The following is a 22,487-nucleotide window of genomic DNA, read 5'->3' as shown; positions in this document are numbered from 1 at the left end:
CTCATATGTGTAAGAGGTTTCATCAGGTCTCATTTCCGATATCACAGGAGCTAAGAAAGTGCACTTACTTTGCCCTTATCGGTGATGAGAGGTCGGAATTGGAGCCACCCTTCTTTGGCAGCATCACTGAAGACCTCAGAGGAAGAATCCTTCCTGGATCCAGAGTCCTCTGAGGACTTCTGGCTGTCCGTGATCTACAGAGAGAGCAAAGAGAACACTAAATATAAATAGTTAGACACAGAAACTGTGCTGGCAAAATGTCATATTTAATGTTCTAAGTAAAACACTGTGGAAAGTTCTGGGGTTAGAAACCATACCAGAAACACTTCTAGCCCTTTTTGTAAAAGGTGAATTGGCTTCCATTGTTTTTTAAAAGCCATCTACAGAACAGTGTGACTTCGTTAGTCTCATGGAGTCACATTTTGGCAGAAAAAGATAATGGGCTAGACATACCACACACACACACACACACACAAAGGCGGATGGACAGAAAGACAGACAGACGGACAGACAGACTGGCGACAAACAAGAAGCCAACTCTAGTGGGACACCTGTAATCTCAGCACTCAAGAGGCCGCAATGGGAGGAGCTTAAGGTGTACAAATAACGAATCTATGTCTAGTCTACAAAGTTTGGGGCCAGCCTGAGGTACAAAGTAAGTTCAAAGCCAGCCTATTCTATACAATGAGATCCTGCATTAAAACAAAATGACACAAAAACTTGGAGACAGAAGTGAGGAAATTAGCCATTCGTGATCGGTGCTTCTGGAGAATGGGCATGGAGGAACTGGGAACTGGATGACTGAGCTGGTGGGGCCACAGCAGCACCATAACAGGCCAGAGATGGAAAGTTCAGGAAGAATGCATGGCTGATGAACACATACTTATCACTTCAATATGTAGAGAGCTAACGAAAAGTTGGTCTGGTCTTTTGTCTGTGGTAGAAAGGGAAGGAAGCCTGAGAGTAAGACCATCTTGTTGCACAGAGAGTAGTTTCTCTTCAAGGGACAACCACGCAGAGATGAGCGACTGGAGAGAAGATGAGGAGGGATGAACCACTGAGGCTACAGCTTAGACACAGAGTAGACAAGTCTGACATCAAGGAGGGAAACAGAAGAAACAGTTTGTCTTGAGCAAATGGGAGAATAAAAGTGGAATTAATGAGACGGAGAGAAGGGATAAACCATCTAAGGGTAATTAAGAGCTATGCAAACCTGGAGCTGCTTACTAAATATGTGGATGAAGACGTCAGGTTACGTAGTGGCTTACATGAGCTGCTGTTCTGGGAGGAAGCCAAGGTAGCAAACAGATTCTGTGAGGCCTCTGAATTAATCAACAAGGAAATCAGTGTACAGAAACAGATTGAAACTAGCTTTAGGCATTCCAAAATTTTAACTGTGCAGAAGAGCCAGCAAAGAAGACTCAGATGTACTCTTAGAACTCAAAGGAAGAGATGACGAAGTAGAAGCAGCAGATGGAATTGTGGAACTATTCTTGACAAGTTGTATCAAGTTAAAAACCCAGGTAACCATCATCTGTGAAGCTGAGCATCACTGGCAACCTTGGCACACTTATGATTCTCACGTATGTGAACTGAGGGGAAGAGACCATGTACGTGTTTTTCAAGGTTTATATAAAAAGTACAAAATGGGAGTGGTAGAGAGGTACACAGATTCCAGGAGTTTTCTGTGTAACAGAGACAGTAGATGATGGCTGCGGTAGACAATGACCGGGAAGACTACCCTTGCAGAAGAGGATGGGGCTTGGGGAAGCAAGTGTGGATGGGTACCACAGAAGTTTGGGTGCTTGCTAGCTTTCAGCAAGACCATGTTCCAAGCACAAAGACTTTAAGGAAAGGGCAAGAAAGGAAATAACTATGCAGTCCCAGCCATCTCCAGGGGCAGCAAATTAAAAGTTTCCTGTCTAGTCATTCCTAATGTTTCAATGAAGGATGAGGAAGGGTAAAGACGGTACAGATGTGGTTAGAAGCAGCAGGTAGATTTTGAGGACAGAAAATAAAATGCAGAAGGGCTGCTTGGCATTTTGATTTGGGCCTTGAGTTGTTAATGAAAAAAATCAGTCCAATGTTTGTAAGGCATTATATACTTGATGAAAATGTTTAGAAATTAAAAACACTTATTCACATATCTTTCAAATCCAGTGGACATGGGTTAAAAAGTTATGTAATTTAAATACAAAATACCCCAAAGAGAAAATTCATACTTTTCTTTGATGGACTAAAGTAAACTAAGGTAAATAAAACATTGATCATTTACTTGGTATCTTAAAAATATTAAATACTGACCTTGATTCCCTTCAGGCTAGACACGTGCTTAAAGGATCTGTTGGAGAAGTATATAAATAAGTGTAGTAAGTATTAAAAACTCTTTATGTAAGAACTGACTACTACAACTAAATTTTCATTAATTAATGACTTGACATTTCATCCTAATCATTCTATTGATATGTTCATTGTTCAATATAAGTGAGAAAAGCTAAGTTATAAACATGTACATTTTCAATTCTTTGATAACAGCTTTCTTAGCTTTAATTTGCCAGGTCAGCTGTTTTTGCCTTTTCTGCTTTAAGTGTGCAACTTTTTAAAACATATTTCTTTATATCAAAGGAAAAGCTACCTCTGGGCTAACCACTGGGCTTGCTACCTACAGCGGGCAGTCTACTACAGCTCACCTGCCCTATGCAGCTAATGAAAACCCTGGGCCTTGACTGCAGCTGTCAGCAAGCTGTCAGATAGTGCCAGCCACACCTTGCGCCCTCTACCAGCAGGAGGCAGGTCGTGGTATTCACAGGTGGGGGGGGGGGACCTGGAGAGGGAATGCAAAACCTGTTTTCTGCCCAGAAGGCAGAAGCAGATGTGCTTCTTAGCCTGGTGACTCTTTGCGTAGTCTGAGACTTTCTGACAATGGACTCCCCACCCACAGAACACTGAAAACTGGTTTTTCTCAGTCAATCTATAGACGCTATCCTTATGGAAGGTGTCCCATTGAACTTTAGTGAAGAGTTTCAATGTAGTTACACCCAATTTTCATTTTAAAAAGGTTTATGTATGTTTTGTTGTGCATGCAGGATTGAGCTGTTTATCACCAGAAGTTTTCACTCAACTGTGTTTTGCTTAAACATGTCTAAAATAAACCACTCAGAGTCGGACTCCAAAGTTTGAACCAATACTGGCTACTGAGTTAATGGTGAACCAGACTTCTTGCCTATGGTCAACTCTCTGCAGGCCCATGAAGGCCAGAGACATCCCCTCTCTGAACCCACCCCATTGCATACACTCATCCACCCAGACTCTGAGTGCTTTCAAGAATGGGAGAAACAAATGCTGTCAATGAAAAGGCTTCAGAAGACAACTCAGTATTAATTCTTCAAAATAATTAAACTTTTAAGATGTGACTAAATATATCATTGTTCTCTCAAAAAACACCTCAACCAAGAAGGCAATGAGAAACAGGAATACAAACTCCTTCCTGAAAAGTACCAGGAGACTCTGAAACTGTTTACCATAGGCTAGAAAGAAAGGGTTAGTCTCCTGGAGAGAGCCTATCTCAGTTTATGCCCACCCCTGGGAACAAATACTGTAAAATTAACCCAAATTTTTGTCTATCTGTAGCATCTAGCTTTCAATAAAAAAGGTAATAAAAAAAAAGACAATTCAAAAGAAAAAGGAACCCAGTTTTAAGATATGGAAGATTATAAAACCAGACACAGACATAAGCTGGACGTTGGAATTACTAACTACTCTCAAGAAAAGGTAAAAATGTCCGTGAATGAAGAAGAGCAGTTAAAGGCCAATAGAGAGCACACCATTAGCTGCGGAATTCAAATAACATCGCAGTTCACGGTCTCACTCCTCCCATTCACACATGGGACACAAGGTGGAGCTGTGACAAACTCAGAGTCACCACCTAGCACCAGTGAGGGGAGGGGAGTAAGGAGGAGCCACTATTTGCAAGCAGGTGGAGGGAGGGGGGAACACGGACACAACACATTTTGTTCATGAGTGTGGCCACTGGTAAGCTGTTCGTGCTATGGTAAATAACTCCACACATGCTGAGGCATGCTTCCCTAACTGAACTCAGTGGGACACATGGACATAGACAGTGGAGTGTAGTCTAGTTGAGAGGGAGTTTAGCAGGAGATGGAGGAGACAAGAGAAGGCAATGGGGAGTTAATATTGCCGTGCTGCCATCTTTGAAGAAAGCTGTACACAGCCCGTGTAGAGAGAAGCCTGAACTGCGTGGCAATGGCTCACATATCCAACCTGGCATCATGAGGAAAACTCCTAGTGAGCTGGAACCTTGTGCCCTGGCCGTATCTCAGAGGAACCGCTCTTATGCGACTAGCCCTAGAAGAACTAATTGTATTAGAATACAATGACAATCTGATAAAAGCGTAAGAGGACATTAAACAAACTGACGTAAGAATTGCTCACTGATAAACGCTGTCAACATTTCCTAAACTAATCTATGAACCAAACAATGTGTCAATAAAAATATCCACATGAAAAGGAACTAGAAAATCATGTTTGAAGGTTCAAGTAATAAAATAAAAATAATCAGCAGAATTTTGAAAGAACACATCATAACGATGAGTAATAGCCCTACCTCATTATAGAAAACCACTATAAATAGCTACAAGTCTGGGGGAGGAATAGCATCTTATATTTATAACATATAAAAGCATGTTGCTATAAATAAATAAAAATATTACTTCTAAAATAAATTGGATGCTACTTTGATACTATTCAAATTTGTATTTCTAATGTCAAAGTTAAAAATAAGACAACCTTAAAAGCTAAACTCATAATGAATACTATTTACATAAAAACATTTGAAACAACACATCTGAGACTCACAGTTTTGCGTCTTCTCTGTAATCATCCAGCCCTTCATCATAGGATTTTGATCTTTCTGTCTTTGAGTTGTGCTGGCCATCTAAGCTGGGAGGTCCAACAGATTCTGCAATTCAGACCCAGCATTCATACTTTTTAAGTGATCTTTCAGATTCTTTCAACGGTAAAAAGATCCGTTTGCCAGGTATTTGTGAGGTACAGTGCAGAATCACTTCAAACGTACCTTGGTCATGGGAGAGCTGACGTCGAATCAAAGGAGCAGAAGTCGTGAGGCTGGGAGGAACGGTTGCTATGGAGGGGACCTGGGAGGGAGAGGCTGAGATTACAGCAGATGCAGGGATATGTGCGATATCATGATCAATGCTAGGGCTGGTTGGCTCGTCTGTAAGGAAGGAAAACAATTACTGAACCTTAAAAACATCATAGTCGACTGTTGTGCCTAAAAAGGCCAAATGAAGGTTTTAGCAGTCATCAAACCACCAATAAAATGACACAGCTCTCTATTAAAATTCACTTTACACAACCACTACTGTGGTGCTGCCAATAACTCTGAAAATATAAAAATGAATAATTTCCCCCAACAATGTATAATGAAAACAAGCACAGCAAAGCATGTAGGTATAAGACCCTAAATGGACCAAAGCAAATAATCAGCCATATGTAAAAATTGATTTTTTCAAGTCTGACTGTCAACTCCCCCCAACAAAAGTCTTTAACTTTTGTAGCAAGATAACGAAGTCCAGTATGTAACATCCAGAAGGAGTATATGAGGACATTCTAATCTATTTAGCATTTTTATGTAAATCATAAAAGGTCCCTTCTCTCCAGGACAGGTGTCAGTCATGATTTTCCCATAGCTGTGTGCAGATGGACTTATAGAAATGGGAAACTCTGCTGTGAGTTCTCACCATCTCTAAGTCTGTCACCTTCTGTCAAACAAATCTGTATACATGCATGACAGCTAACATTAATGGTGCTTATTATGTGCTAATACGTGCAAATGGTTTACATATCCTACTTCCTGTAAAACAAACGAGATCCTGAAACATGATTTTACAGACTAAGAGAGCAAGACAGCAGAATTCAATCGTGTCATCTAAACCAAGGCTCACTGGCCCTGCCTGCTTGGCACCTGTCTTCCAATTAGTGAGCCATAACTTCATTCTAAATTCTTACTCTTGTAAAGACATCAACGATTTACATTCTAGTATTTTAGGCTAAACAAAATTTAATAGGAGGGCAGAACTATAAGGCATAAGATTAGATGTCCCATAATAGAATCCTTTACAAATAAACTACAGTGATATAAAACAGAATTTTAATCACTTGGTTCAGAAGGTTAAACACTAATTCTGAGCAAATTCTAACAATCTTCTATCATTTTAATGATCAGTATTTTAGCAAAAAGAACTAATGTTTGAAAAACTGTAACTTTTCTATTATATAACCAAAAGCAATAAATCCTTTAATAAATACAAAGAGGCAATGAAACAAAAGGTTAATTCTCTGCAAAGATAAGCAAGATTGACAAACCTTTAGTCACACTAAAGAAAACAAGAGAAGGCCCAATTAAGAGATGACAACACCATTACAACCAAAAAAAAAAAAAAAATTTTTTTTTATTTTTTTAAAAATTTTAAAATGCAGGTAGCATGATTATTATGATGATTAATATTCCACTGTCAACTTGATTAGACTTGGAATCGTCATGGAAACAAACTCTCTGGGTTTGTCTATGGTGGTATCTCCAGAAGGCATAACTAAAGAAAGAAGACCCGCCTTTGTGGGCAGCACACTGTTAAAGTTAAGACCTTTCTTTTTAATTAGGCAGAAAAGGGGAGGTGATGTGGGACTCCCCTCTGTATGGTATGTTTTATTGGCATTGGGTAATAAAGAAGCTGCTTTTGGCCAATGGCTTAACAGAGTAAAGCCAGGCAGAAAATCTGAACAGAGATGAAGAGAGAGAGTAAGCGGAGTTGAGAAGATGCATATAGCTGCCAAAGGAGACAGATGCCCCAGAACTCTACTGGTAAACCACGAGCCTCATGGTAAAATATAAAATAATAGGAATGGGTTAATTTAAGATGTAAGAGTTAGTTAATAAGAAGCCTGAGTTATAGGCCAAGCAATGTTTTAATTAATATAGTTTCTGTGTGATTATTTTGGATCTGCGCAGCCGGGAACAAATCAATGAGCAGTGTCAGTCTATATCCAAGAGAAGTGACATCAGTAAGTTAGAGTGACATCTGAATTCCCAGATACACCACAGAGCTATTCACAAAAGCCAACATGGAATCAACTGAAGTGTCCACGGTTGGGATCAAGATAAAAATGAAATGTAGAATGAATGAATGAATATATATATATATATTCTGTATGTATGTGTGTGTATGTATGTATATATATATATATATATATATCAAAATATCATGCAATGATATATTTTTTAAAAAGACCATTTGTGACATGAGTAAATCTGGGGTGGGGTGGGGGGGTGCTTTGCTAAGTGAAGTACGTCAGGAGGGGAAAGCCAACTGCTGTATGATATCGCATGCATGTGATTCCCAGAGGATAGAGAAGAGGCAAAGGGTTAAAAGGTTGGCTAACAGGTACAAAGTTTGAGTTACACAGGAGGAATAAATTCTGGAACTTTACAGTATCACTGAGAAAGCATTAATTAACAACAAATTATGTACTCAAAATTAATACTTAGAGGTTTTTGAATACATATACCATAAAGAAATAATAAATGTAGGAGATGAAAATGCTAATTATCTCATCTGGTCATTGTGCAATGTATATGAACAAATATCACCTTTATATCCCATAAGCATTTACAACTATCAATGAATCAAGGGAACTGGGCATCATGGCACATGTAGTATTCAATCCCAGAACTTGGGAGACAAAGGCAGAAGGACGTTGTAATTCTGAGGCCAGCCTGGCCTACACAGTAAGTTCCAGGACAGTCAGGGTTACCTAGTGAGACCCTGTCTCGAAAACCAATGAAAAGAAAGACAGGAAGGAGGGAGGGAGGAAGAAAGAGGGAAAAGGTGAAATGGAACCGGTTTCCATTCCTAGCACACGGCAGATCACAGCCATCTGCAACCAGTTCCAGAGCCTCTGATGCCTTTCTCTGGCTTCTGGCACTGCACAAATGTGCTACACAGACACACATGGAGGCAAAATACCTATATACGTAATAAATGTTTTTTAAAAATGAAATTGTAAAGAATTGGAGGTTTCCTACATCCTTAGCAAATGTACCTCTCCTTTTAGTACCTGCTTCAGTAGGACGGGTGGTTGGGGCAGTGGGCCTTCAGCCTCCTAAAACAAACCTAGTTGTGACACAGCCATTTAAAAAGCTACTCAAATATGGCAAATACCAGTTCTTTTTATTTAAATCATCAGAGGTAAGAAGCGATATAAAGCTCCATTTCTCATTTTTACTGAGAGGTCTGTGTTGCCCAGGCTGGCCTTCGCTTCTTGGTTCAAGCAGCCATCCTGTCTCCTGAATACCTGAGGCTACAGGTTACTCAGTTAATCACTTTGTATTTTCTATTTGCCTATAGAAGAATCTAAAGATTTACTCAAGACTAATGTAGCCTTTTAAAGTATATATATATGTGTGTAACAGACTTGCAAACTATACTAATAACTAATATTTTTATTAAATTTATTTTTTAAAACAATTTTCCTCATTTTACATATCTATCCCAGTTTCCACTCCCTTCCCTCCTCCTGCTCTCCCTATCTTCCCTGCCAGCACCCCCCCAACTACTTCTCAGAGAGCGTAAGGCTTTCCATGTGGAGTCAACAAAATCTGTCATATCTTTTTGAGGCAGGACTGAGGCCCTCCCCACTATATCTAGGCTGAGCAAGGTATCCCTCCAAAGAGAATGGGTTCCAAGACGCCAGTTCAAGCAAGGGATACATTCTGGTCCAGTTGTCAGTGGCCCCACAGACTGCCCAAGACACACAACTGTCACCTGTACTCAGTGGGCCTAGTTTTTGGTCCTATGCAGGCTCTCCTCGCTCTCAGTCCAGAGTTTCTGATTTAAAAAGGAAATGTTGGGTCTGGGTTATCTCACTCAGGATGTTTTTTCTACTTCCATTCATTTGCATGCAAATTTCAAGATGTCATTGTTTTTTACCACTGAATAGTACTCTTATGTGTAAATGTGCCACATTTTCTTTATCCACTCTTCAGTTGAGGGGTATCTAGGTTGTTTCCAGGTTCTGGCTATTATAAAAAATGCTGCTATGAAGATAACTGAACAAATATCTATATAGTATGATTGATCGTACTTTGGGTTATGCCCAAGATGAACATGGTATGTACTCATTCATAAGTGGATACAGCTGTAAAGCAAAGGAGCCTATAGTCACGACCCTAGAGAAGCTAAGTAACAAGGTGAATCCTAAGAAAAACATATATAGATCCACCTGGAAAGGAGGAGACAAGATCACCTGACAAAATTGGGAGCATGGGGGTGGGTAGAGAAAGGCAGAAGGGGAAGAACTTGAGGGAACAGGAGAGTCAAGATGGAGGAAGAACAGAGATGAGAGCAAGGAAAGAGATACTTTGATGGAGGGGAGCCATTACAGGTTAGCAAGAAATCTGACACTAGAGAAATTCCCAGGAATCCACAAGGATGACCTCAGCAAAGACCCTAAGCCATAGAGGAGAGGGTGCCCAAACTGGCCTTGCCTTGGAGTCAAATTGATGAATATCTTAAATGTCATCATAGAACCTTCACCCAACAAGTGATGGAAACAGAGGCTGAGACCTGCATTGGAGCACTGGACTGAGCTCCCAAAGTCCAGCTGAAGAGTGGGAGGAGTGAGGATATGAGCAAGGAGATCAAGACCATGATGGGGACACCCACTGAAACAGTCTACCTGAGCTAATGGGAGCTCACCAACTCTAGCCGGACAGGGAAGGAAACAGCATAGGTCCAAACTAGTCCGTCTGAATGTGGGTAACAGTTGTATGGCTGGGGCAGACTGTGGGGACACTGGCAGTGGCACCAGGATTTATCCCTATTGTTTGTACTGGCTTTAAGGGAACCTATTCTGTTTGGATGGATACCTTGTTCAGTCTAGATATAGTAGGAAGGGCCTTGGTCCTTCCTCAAAGCAATGTGCCTTACTCTCTCTGAGAAGTGGATGGGAGGTGGGGGGAGGGAAGGTAGAAGGAATGGGACGAGGGGAGGGAGTGGGAACTGGATTCGGTATGTAAAATGAAAAAAGATTGTTTTCTTTTTTAAAAAAAATAAATAAGCCAGGCGATGGTGGCGCACGCCTTTAATCCCAGCACTCGGGAGGCAGAGGCAGGCGGATCTCTGTGAGTTCGAGACCAGCCTGGTCTACAGAGCTAGTTCCAGGACAGGCTCCAAAGCCACAGAGAAACCCTGTCTCGAAAAACCAAAAAATAAATAAATAAATAAATAAATAAATAAATAAATAAAATAAAAATTAAATGTTGGCATTTTTTCCCACATTGTGTAGTAAAAGATTAATGTTACAAGTTAAATAAATGTGTAATAAAATGTATGGAGAATTTTCTTCCTATAAGTCAGTGGTTCTCAGCCTTCCTCACATTGTGGCCCTTTAAGGTAGTTCCTCATGTCGTGGTCACCCAACCATAAAATTATCTTCAGTTTACTTCATTGGTGCTACATACCTGTGATTCTGCTACTGTTATCAGTGTAAATACATCTGATACGTGATCCCTGTGAAAGGGTCATTTGACCCCGAAAGCGGTCATGATGCACAGGCTGAAACCCCTGCTGAAGACCTTCCTTCTGCCTGACAGACAGCTAAATAAGTGAACTGGCTCTACATTGGTATTTCGGGAGAAAAGACAAGGCATTTGATATGTGAGGACATTAATCTATAATGTTTTCAAGTAACAAAAAACACTATTAAAATAACAGGACCTCTAGGCTTGATGGCACAAAAGCAAGCCTTATTTTTTTTCCTTGTTACTTAACATTTGAATAAAGTACCACAAAACAGGTCAACATATACCAAAATTTGTCTTATAGTACACTGACCCCATTAGATAATCTAAACAAAAGAATGTACTACCAAATTTTTTTTTTTAGGCCAAAGCAGCTTCTTTATTAACCAATGCTAATAAAACATATTCATAGCATACAGAGGGGACTACCAAATATTTTTAAGATCTACTAACCCTAGGAAATTCCCAGCATCTAGTAATATATTAAATATAACTTGGAGACTGCTACAATAAAAAGACAAAAACTTGTTTTCCCATGTAAGCTAACATTTTTTGCTTTCTTTGGCTGCTGAATTGTTTCTCAGTAACACAGTCTAATGGAATCTGTGTTCTCCAAAAGCTTTTTGGGGAGCGTTGCATACATTCTCTTCTCTCCACTTGGATCTTGTTATCTATCCTAACTACCCCTAGAATGTGTATTTATATAACCAATGGGTAATGAAAAACATGTAGGATAAAATTTAAAGCCCAGTAATAAGCACTGAGGTTTTATGAATTAAAAAATGAACATAAAAGTTCTCCAGTCTCTACTTAACATGACAAGGTCTTTGGAATCTAATGTTTCAAGAATGGATTTTTTAATCAAAAAGCTGAAAGCATCAAAGAAAAAGGGTAAATATGTTAAGTAAAAAGAAAGCTTATTTTCTAAAAATCAGATGAATACTAAAATTATATTCCTTTCAGTGTCTTTACTGAAAGCAGAAGTATTGTAAATGCTGGACTATGCTGTAAGAACTCAGAAGGTGCCGGGCTGCCTACCTCAGGGTTTGGAACTTCTGGGAGGCTGATTAGGGGATGGACAGTTTTCCACAGTGGGAGAACAGCCAAAGAACCTTACTTAGGTCTCGCTCGGCCTCTACTCCTGGTGCTGTGTAACTAGTGACACATGACCACAGGCTACATGTGAGCAGGCTTTAAGAGGGCTGTTACACTGTGTAACTTTAGAAGTGCTAAAGCAGATGTATTCGGTAGGAATTAGGAGAAAGGCTTCAGTAAGTACTCAAAACAACGAAGAGAGTCAGTGAGCACTTTTATTCTCTTTACAAAGTCTGATTTTGTTGTTTTGTTTTTTGTTTTTCAAGACAGGGTTTCTCTGTGTAGACCTGGCTATCCTGGAACTCACTCTGTAGACAAGGCTGGCCTCAACTGAGGGATTAAAGGCTTGCACTGCCCACACCTGGCTTAATTTTTATTTTGTATATGCATCCATGTGAGTATATATCATGTGTACAGGTACCATGGAGGCCATCAGATGGATCCCTGAAGCTGCAGTTACAGGCAGTTGTGTGCCATCTGGTGTGGGCGAACTGGGAACCGAACTCAGGTCCTCTGGGAAAGCAGGAAGCACTTTTAGCTGCTGAACCGCCCGCCACTCCAGCCCTGAGCATTTTGTTCTTACTGAATAATCCAGTAAGACGCTCTGTTCTCATTAATATGCGTATACACAGAATTATAGAGACAACTACTCTGTATTTTAGTTAATGGAAGCGTTTTAATAAACAGTTGATCTCATTTTATCTCTCAGCACTTAAAAACTAAATATATTCCATGTCATCTTATTCTAACATCTCACAATGCAGGAAAAAATGTAATGCTGTCACTCTGGTAGGGTCTCAGTGACCTGAGAAATGTAGCTTCAGGTTGTAGAACACACACATACAAACCATTAGTCCTCAGTTACCCATGTACGCGAGCTATTATATTCTATGTACAACAAGAACTATTCAGCAGGCTTGGCAGTAAGGATACAAACTCGAATGTGGGTATAATTTTGGCTGAAACTCTCCTCACAATGAAAATAACCGATTTATAAAAACTTGACACTATTCTTGACTCTTTTAAGCTGATTTGGATACTGCCACCTGACAGTTCAATTGTTCAACAGTTTAGTGTGTCTCTAGAGAGAAAAATGTAAGAAATTGACAAATATTACATTACAAAGCTACGGAGAGCCTTTCATAAACTTGTAAGACCAAGCCTTGGTGTCAAAGCAAGGCCTCTACACACCGACGCACGGTCCCTCTTTACAGCATGCTTCACACTGCTCGGATGCAGGGCTCATTACTAATGTTCAAAGCTTTCTTATCTCTTATTTTTTGTTTTTTTTTTAGACCTCAATGAACTACTAGAGTCCCCAGTGCTCACTTACAGGAAAATGGGCGGGGGGTTACCTACAGAAGCACGAGTGACTCAAAGGCAGCTGCATCATAAAAGGCCGACAACACAGGAGCTCCTGCCCAGGAGTCTGTCCCATCCTGCACCCACCTTTCTGACCCAGCAGCTGTTTACTACTGATGTAGCAGGGAAGGGCATGCCTGGATCGACAACTAGGTATAACTGGCCATTGAGTCTCTTGACTACAGATGGTAGAAACTGATTTAACGAAAACTAAGAAGAGATTATGAGAACCTGTAAGCCCACTTGGCCAGTGGAGGGACAGAACCATATGTTCAAAGCCAGCCTGGGCTACCTACTGAGACCCTGTCTCCAAAAACACATGAGATGCAAGTTTACTTCTAAAGGAAAATATCTAATGGAAACAATTTTAAGGAGGAGAAGCAACGGCTCTGACCAAAGCACAACTTAATATTTAGAGAGGGGTGCTGTGGCTCATTGGGGAAGTGCTTGCCTAGTACGCATAAGGCACTGGGTCTGATCCCCAGCACTGAAAACAAACAAGTAAACAACATTAAAATGCTTTGAAAGCACAGTTTAAAATGTCTGTGCTTACGGAATATAAATCCCACTTTTCTGAAAACATTTTTACATAGTCAACACTATGGAGTGTCTCTGAATGAGCTCACCTATAAATGGGATGGAAGCCAGGGAATCACCAGGCGGACTGGTGTTTGAAGCCTTCCTTTCCTCCATCCTTCTTATATGAACCTCTCTGCGGGCATCGTTTGGCAGCCAGCAGGTGGTGTCTGACCCCGTTTCCTGATCATTCACTGCCAAGATGTAAGACTGATGTCTTAAAGGCTGTGGCGTCTGGCGACCAGATGGAGGTTTTTCTCTTAGGATGACAGATTCTTTATTATCTAGCACATCTGGCTGCTGAATTTCAGCCTCCTGTAAGTTTAAATCTCCATTCCTTGGACTGGTAGATAATTCTAAATCTGAAGTTCCTAAGTTTTCACTGAGCTGAGGCCCTGTCTTAGCAGAAGTTCCAGGTAAACATGGGGATATCTCAGTCCCCAGCTGGTGCTCGAGAGTGTTTTCAGGTCTGAACCATGTCTGCTGATTCAGGGGACTATGCTGATGCAGATGATTGACGGGCCTTTGGTCTTTCGTGGACCCCAGTGAGTGCTGGCTGAAGGATGGTTTTGAGACAGGTGCAGAAGGCGCTTTCAGAGAATTGCTTCGGACTTTCACGAGTGGGGACCTGTCTTGTGAAATACCCCGTGGCAGTGATATCCCACTCGTACCTGAAAAAGTTCTGTTGGAATGTGGTGGTCTTAGGTCTGGTGGGATTTTTTTAAACTGTGAAACAGGCCCCACTCCTCTACCACTCAGTCGCCTGTTATCAGAGTTAACAACAGGGGCCACAGTCAAATTTGAACCTCGGAAAGGTTTGTGAGTTTCTTGCTGCCTGGGTCGTTCACAAATACCTCGCCTATCATCTTGCTCGGTGAATCCACTCCACTTATATGTCTGTTTTCGTTCCCCATTTGAGTCAGGCACCTGACTTTCAGAATTGACGCTGGCTGTGGCTTCACCCTGCCCCTCGATGTAATCCCATGAACGAGTTCTATGATTACTAAAACTAACAGGTGGCGCGGTCAGCGCTCCTTGAGACGCGCTCCTTGGGCAATACTTCATCAGCACAGAATCTTCCAGTCTTTCCTGAGACACACTGCGCTGCCGGATCTGAACCGACTGGGGCACTCGATCATGAGAGGTGCTTCGACGTCGTACCTGCAAAGTAGTGCGGGTGGGTACCACCTGGTTATAGTCCGCTGCACTCTGAGATGCAGCTCTTAAGCTGTCCAACCTTTCTTGAATTGTCCGACAACCCATGTGCAATCTCCTATTATCAATGTATTCTTTATAAGTCTTATAATTTTTCCAGTCTATGTGCTGATGGGAGTTTGGGGAATAGTGATTGACAGACACAGAAGGAGAATCCACAGCTTGAGGTCTACTACTTGAGACTCCTTCTAAATGTCCACTGTAATTTCCAGATTTAAGTAAAATTCCAGAAGGTTCCAACGATCTGGAGCCTGTGGTCTGATGACTCAGGTGGGCAGTGGGAACTGATGACGGTGATGTGGTTCTTGATGCTGCTTTTGAAGAGGTCTGCTCACTTACACCATACCTTACTTCTTCAGTTCTATGCGAAGGACCTGAATGGTTGTTTCTATTGGATAACAAGTCTACCACCTTCTCAGAAGGCACAATGACAGTCCTCACACTTTCACTGCAAACACACACTGCTGTGTTTGACTTTGCAACATCCGTTGGTGATGGAGGCACTTGTATTTCCATTCTATACGCCCGGCCAGGCTGTGTCAGGACCGGTGTACTGGTCTGCTGTTTGTTCGATAAGGAGTCTGGAGGAGATATTTCAACTGGCTGTGCCGTGGCTAAAGGAGTGGATGGCAACCAGGGATAGCAAACTGGTGGAGGTTCAGGTATGTTACGGGCATTGCCACTGTAAGCTTCATTGCCTTTTAGGTAGGCATCTTGAGAATATGCCTGTATGGAAATCAGAGAAAAGTATCACGAATAATTTTCATGTTTGTAGTTCACTATTTGACTAAGTAAGCCCTACCTTAACCCTGAATGATGCTTACTATGACATGCATGCAAAGCACAGCACAGCACTGCACATCCTCAGAAATTATCCTTAAAGAAACTGAATAAACTGTAGAACATGCCACACATACAAACTGCAATCATTAATTATTCCGAGAGGTTCATGAGACCTATAATATTGCTCCTAACCAACCAGAGATAACACGCCATTTCTAGAATCTCTCCATTTAAGCTTTAAGATTTTTGAGCAGTCAACAGGTTAAATGACTGTCTAAGAAATCCCAGCAAAAGAAGATTCTTAATGTTTGCAAGGGAAGAAAGTCAAAATATTAAAAGTCTTACCCAAATACATTGTTGTTTAAGGTGGTAATACTATAACAAATTTAACATTTACTGAAATGGCTTGTCAATTAACTATAAAGAATTTTTTAAAAAATCACCTTGGAAAATTAAGTCCCTAAACAGTCATGCTAAATATTTTCATATTTAAAGTCACTGAATGTGTATATTTGAGAAATTAGATAGCATATATTAAAACAAAAAATATGAAAAAGATAATTCATCTTTCTAAATATAAACTTTTTATTTTAAGCTCAGCAAACATTACTTGATAAACTGGTCTTTCTCAATGCATTTCAATTACTAAGAAGCATGCATGCAGCTCTGATTTTTTATTATAAATTTATCTAGCAATACTTTCGAAATTTTAAGAACTGAAATTTAATTAGAAAAGCTCTACACAAACAGAGCTCACGGACACCCCACAGGGTTATGCACAGCTAGGCAGTAGGTGTGGCGACTGTCACCCCTGATCAAATGAGTAACTCCTGGCTGGCAGCACATCCGCCCTCACACTACACAGCCTGCGAAGCTCACGTGCAGCTACCACATCACGGCAAAGGATTAAGGAGAGGGTGAGATACTTAAAAAATACAAATGCAGATAAATATGCTTTAACACTAGTTATAAAGTACAAACAAAACATAACGGTGGAGGAGGAAGGAAAACCACGTGTTACATACACGCTCTGCAAATTAGTATGAGTAAGCAAACTTACAATTGTAACAGATTGGCTTGTGACAAATTGCTATGGAACATAACTTAAAAAACAAGGAAATGGCTACTGTGCATCTCTTACCAGTGCTGTGACATCCTTTGTAAATTGTAGCTAGCAGAAAATGGGAAAACATAGTAGAAGCTGCTTACTGATATAAAGACAGTCATGTTGTCATATTGATGCTGGAAACAGCAAGCTAAACATACACCTCTAATGATTTCTCCGGAAGGTACCAAGAGAGAAAGGGCAGTGGAGCGTAAGAATAACTTCAGTATCCACTGAACATCTTATTCTCAAGCTCTTATCTGGTTCTTATTGGATTTGTCGTCGACTCTTGGAAGCAGAATACATCTAGTGATACATAGACCTGACAGGCATTTTCTCCAATATTCACAGCTACCTGATAATGTGCAAGCTTCCCTTCAACACAAGCAGTATCGCTGCCTCTCTCTTCCCCTGAGCTCCTTCATCCCTGCTTCCAGACTAAATGAATGCCTCTATTATGCATTTAAAATAGTGCACCCTCCTCCTTCCTGGTAGATCAGAGCATAACCACAGGCTGTCAGCTGACTACAGACAACGTCACCATATGACGGGAGGAAACAACTCTTTGGTTTAAATGGATTATTCATTCAAAACTTAAGATCTTTCAACACAATGTCTTTTATAGTGTTTTATTCATTTATTAAATAATTATCAACTAGACATAAAAAGTCACTTCCAGAGTATAACTTGTAGTGCTAATAAGTATTACAGAACACAGTCTTGAGTGCAGTTGAGAAATCGAAGCTAAATTTATAAACACACACACACACCCCGTAATATTTTTATAGCATAAACACTGTAAATGTGAACATGAAGAGTGCATCTTGGCTATGGACCTGGACATAACAAGCCTAGTTTTTTCACATTAAGTCTATGTCACTGCTTTTCTGTGACACATGTGCACGCCACACACACACACACACACACACACACACACACACACACAAAATGACCTAAGAGAGCTTCATGGACTCTTGCAGTATTTCCTGCAATGGGTTTGTGTCCTTACAGCCGGCAATGTCAGGGAAGCTGGGAAGCTTTGGCAAACCTCTCCTGCACTAGATAGAACACATTGTACTTGAAGAGAACATACACATACTTACTCCCCATAAAAGCCCATTTTTACCCCCACAGGTTTTATACATGCTTGAAAATGTCATTCTGCAATAATTCAAAGGTAACTCATTTAGTCAAATTTGAAGAGGAACGTTATCTATAAAATACTTTAAATGTTTATTTTCTTTAGATATAGCCAAAATTTCTACACAGAAATTCTGGACACTAAATTTGGGAACAAATGGTCTCACCAGTTAACCACCCATGGATGAATTAACAAGTATTTTATTCCTAAGGTTGTACTGGAGAATAACCCAGGGCTGTACATGGCAATCCAAAAAGCATAAATATATGGCCCAAACTAGTCCCAAGGAATACCGGGGAAACAAGTTAGGTACAGAGAACTCACAACTACAAAATGCGTTTTCTCCCATGACATCTGAAGATTGCTCTAGGCTCCATAAAGAAAGACATATAGTCATAAGAACAGGTCACTTGGATGGAATCAGAATATGCAATCTTTTAAGGCAAATGAACACTGAGTATAAAGTTATGACTTTATGTTCTGAGAAGAGAATTGATAATTCCAACTTGCTCACATCCGTAACGATGTTGTGCTTCCTCTCATGTGCTTGGTTACACAGCATCAACTCTTTCAACAAGTAATCATGGTCCAACACACCAGTGCTTTACGTACCCATCAGGGAACCTTTAAATTATCAATGGGCACCAATTAAATGGCACAAAATACCCCGTAAGCAAAACAAAGCAATTATGTCCTTATGCAATGGTATCTATTTGTATTCTTTTATGATAATATTAAGTCATCCTGTATGAAAAAGAAACCATTTACCTGAAATTATATTATTTCAGTATCATTAAGAATTGCTTATGTAGCTACTCTTAACGTTGTTTTTCTTTTTAAACCCAAATGGATACTTCAAAATTAAAAACAAATTTAAATTCAATGTAAGTACTATGTAAGGCCTCAAGGTCCCCTGTGAAATAGTTAAGCCCCAGGATCTATATAAGGTTAAAAACCAATCAAGCAACCAAACAACAACAACAGCAAAACCCTCTGATTCTCTTTGCATATGTATGGTAACTCCAATAATGATGCTTGTTTTGGTCTGAATGAAAATGGCCACCACAGACCCATCGGGAGTTGCACTATTAGGAGTTGTGCCCTTGCCGGAGGAAGTTTGTCACCGGGGGTGGGCTTTGCAGTTTCAAAAGCCCAAGTCAGGCCCAATGTCACTCTCTCTTCCCCTGCCTTTTCACTCTCTCACCTAGATCCAGACGTCGAACTCTCAGCTACTTCTCCAGTACTGCCTGCATGCTGCCATGCTTTCTGCCATAATGGACTAAACCAACCTCTGAACGGTAAGGCAGTCCCAATTAAATATTTTCCTTTATAGTGTTGCCATGGTCATGGAGTGAGTGTCTTCATGGCAATAGAAACCCTAACTAAGGCAAAGCTTGTCTATAATCCCATAAAAATTATGCTTGAGAAAAGTAGCCATAGTCTATTGTCCTTCACAGAACAATGCATATTATGCATCAATTATATTTTATATACGCACTCTTTTAATTTCTAAACAATTTAAAATCAGAGTTAAGACTAAGAATAAAGGTGGATATTTTATCATTGAGGGTACATGTTTTTAAATTTATGATTGAAGTAATTTATAAAATATTTTTAAGAGTAAATTTTAGATTTTTAGTCTACCATAATCTTTGTTCTGGGCCTAGACCTGTATGCCATGCCACCCTATGTTTATAACGCTTTGCACTATACTTTATTGTATACTTGCTGTAAAGAATTATACAGCAAAATGACCTAGTTTTCTTCTAATGATTTTTCTTTGTATTTTTGTTTGTTTGTTTGAGACAAGGTTTCTCTGTGTAACAGTCCTGGCTGTCCTGGAACTCACTCTGTAGACCAAGGGGGCCTGGAACTTACAGAGATCCACCTGCCTCTGCCTCCAAATGCTGGTATTAAAGGCGTGCACCACCACACCACTTCCTGATCTTATTAGGAAGCTATTTTGCCAGCTGTATGAAGTTGTTTGCCATCCTTCATCCATCACAGAATTCTGCACTCAATTACGAACTTAGAAATTTAGGACAGGGGCTGGAGAGATGGCTCAGTGGTTAAGAGCATTGCCTGCTCTTCCAAAGGTCATGAGTTCAATTCCCAGCAACCACATGGTGGCTCACAACCATCTGTAATGGGGTCTGGTGCCCTCTTCTGGTCTGCAGGCATACACACAGACAGAATATTGTATACATAATAAATAAATACTTAAAAAAAAAAAAAAAGAAATTTAGGACAATACTAGCCACACTGTTCCAGCAGTACCTGCTGTTGGCAAGGAAAAGTAACTAAAGCTCATGACAACTTAGCTTTGAAGGTGGTCTATCTTCAAGTCTTCCGACTGCAGGTTTACCGAAATCACAGAGCACCCTGTGGCACTGGAGCCAACAGAGCATTAGAGAAAAGTCCTCCACCTCTAGTCTAGTTACCGGAAGCATCAGTCTCACTTACTAATGCTATTCTGTCACTACTTGTACCTACACCTTTCTGGCTGAGTCTCCCAAGCCCTAGTCCACATACTTAGGAAGAATATTCTGTGACCAATAGTGAGCCATTCCTAAAGAAAGCCAGTATGCCTTGAGGACACTTGGGTTCATCTCCACGAATCAGCTAATTCATCTATTATATGTCAGCAAATAAGATGAGTCCTCAGGGTCTTCTTACTGATGCTTTTGCTTAAGAAAAAACTGTTTAGGATCTTATTGGGTTACATTCAAACTACTGCCCCTCTGTAGTGATATTTCATTTGTGTTTTAATAAATAAAGCTTGCCTGAAGATCAGAGAGTAAAACAGTCCCACTGGTCAGCCATGCAGACCAGGCAGTGGTGACACACACCTTTAATCCCAGTAGCCACACTGAAACCGAGTGGTAGTGGTGCACACCTTTAATCCCAGTCCAAGACAAGAATACAAGATGGGAGGAGACAGCTCTCAGACACAGTCCCATTCTGAGGACTCCTGAACGCAGGATTGCCATTTCCGACTAAGGCAGAGGCTTAAGAGCCAGTGGCTGGCTGTTTTGCTTTTCTGACCTTCAGGTTGAACCCCAATATCTGTCTCTGAGTTTTTAATTAATCATGCTACATCCCTGTTTTATTGAATTTAGCTGTGAGTAAAAAACAAGTCACTGAGAAGAGATCATCACCACTTTCTGTACGCTAATGACTTGCCAAGTCCACTGAAAACATTTCAAGCGAAAGTTTTATTTCCGATATCCTCTACCCCTTCTTGCACTCAGGAAAGTGTTTAGACTACACACCCATTTCGTGCCCACACTGTTTCACTTACTCAAACGCATTTCCCACTAAGCTACAGAGTCCGTTCACAATGAACTCTTCTAAAGGACTAACAAAACAGTAACAGTTATAAGAAAAGTTAGCATCTACTTTCTAAAAATTCTTATTTACACATCAAAAAACAAAAATTCTAATTCCTAAGGATGTGCATACACACTTGGCGTCAAAGGACACCCACAACACAACTTGGCTTGACTGTTCAGGAATTTCATCCTAAATGGTAACATTAATAGTCTCCTGTGAAACTGGAGGCTGGGGGATTAGTTCATAGGCAGAGAGCTTCCTTAGCAAGCCCAAGGCCCTGGGTTCAGGCCTCAGCTTCAGGGGAGCTCACTGAAGAATTATAAAACAGTCCCATGAAGACACTTAATTCCAATAATGGACAACAGTCTCTCGTTCTGTTATAAAGCACACAGCCACACATTGCTGAGAGGGTCAATCAGGGGGTGGTTTTGGTCTGCAACCTCTTTTGATGCAATCCCCTTCTTTTAAAAATCATCTTAATATTCATGTCTACGAAACAATTCCTATTTGGAGAAAGCTTACCACTTGGAGGATATCTTCATCCTTTGGCATGACACTGAGCTCCAGTGTGGTGTCACTGAAAAGGAGCACAACACGGTCAGGAGGCAGGAGGCTGACAAGAACTCTAACTCAGAACGCTTTGTTTAGGAGCACTTTTAAATCATCACTTTCAAAACAAACCATATGAAAAAAGCTGTTCGCACAGAGGTAGGTGGCATACAAAAGAGGGCACCCCACATAAGTTTCCATAATTCATAATCAACTGAGCCGTCTTTATGACATGCCGCTAACTCAGAAATAAAGTGTTCCATAATAAACAGTTTTAGGACAAAATTTGTAAAAATATCAGAGTATGAGTCTTTATTGCTTATGATGCTTTTAAGTTCTGGGGATTGAACTATATCCCAGCCCCTCAAATTTAACATTGTAAGCAGATTTAAACTTCCTAATTTTGAAAATTCCATCTTAGCCTCAGACGTGGTGAACATAATTTCAGTTTTCAGCATCACCTCAACTATTTGTTTTATCACTAGGATTTAATCTCAGAACCTTAGGTACAGCTTAAAGCGTTTTCATGCTGGCATTGCAGGTTTCTGTTGGGGACGGCTCCCTGAGTTTGCACAGGGCAGTGGGAGACCATTTGCCAGAGCCTGGTTTGATCTGCAGCACAGGAAAGAAAAGGGGAGGAAAGAGAACTCAAGAGGAGCTGAAATGAGCCCTGTGACATGGCCCGCATTCATATTTAGATATATTAAGGA

General features: G+C 40.5%; 1 protein-coding gene across 10 annotated transcripts in view; it reads right to left on the bottom strand.

The window, feature by feature from the left end:
• Arhgap21 (Rho GTPase activating protein 21) overlaps positions 1-22,487 on the bottom strand; it is a 131,010-nt gene that overhangs the window by 18,082 nt on the left and 90,441 nt on the right. For 6 of the 10 annotated variants that reach the window (XM_057787947.1, XM_057787944.1, XM_057787945.1 and 3 more), the window contains 7 exons: positions 21,751-21,805; positions 16,791-16,820; positions 13,702-15,592; positions 5,096-5,254; positions 4,876-4,978; positions 2,305-2,341; positions 69-194 (listed from right to left, as the gene is read on the bottom strand). In XM_057787947.1, coding sequence (XP_057643930.1) covers positions 69-194; positions 2,305-2,341; positions 4,876-4,978; positions 5,096-5,254; positions 13,702-15,592; positions 16,791-16,820; positions 21,751-21,805 — 2,401 coding nt within the window. The remainder of the gene's footprint in view (positions 1-68; positions 195-2,304; positions 2,342-4,875; positions 4,979-5,095; positions 5,255-13,701; positions 15,593-16,790; positions 16,821-21,750; positions 21,806-22,487) is intronic. The other 4 variants (XM_057787950.1, XM_057787952.1, XM_057787949.1 and 1 more) reach the window with 1 other exon arrangement.

The sequence above is a fragment of the Chionomys nivalis genome, chromosome 13 (genome assembly GCF_950005125.1).
Source record: "Chionomys nivalis chromosome 13, mChiNiv1.1, whole genome shotgun sequence".
Taxonomy (NCBI): Eukaryota; Metazoa; Chordata; class Mammalia; order Rodentia; family Cricetidae; genus Chionomys; species Chionomys nivalis.
Note: the sequence above shows the minus strand (reverse complement) of the source record. Positions and strands in the feature narration are given on the sequence as shown.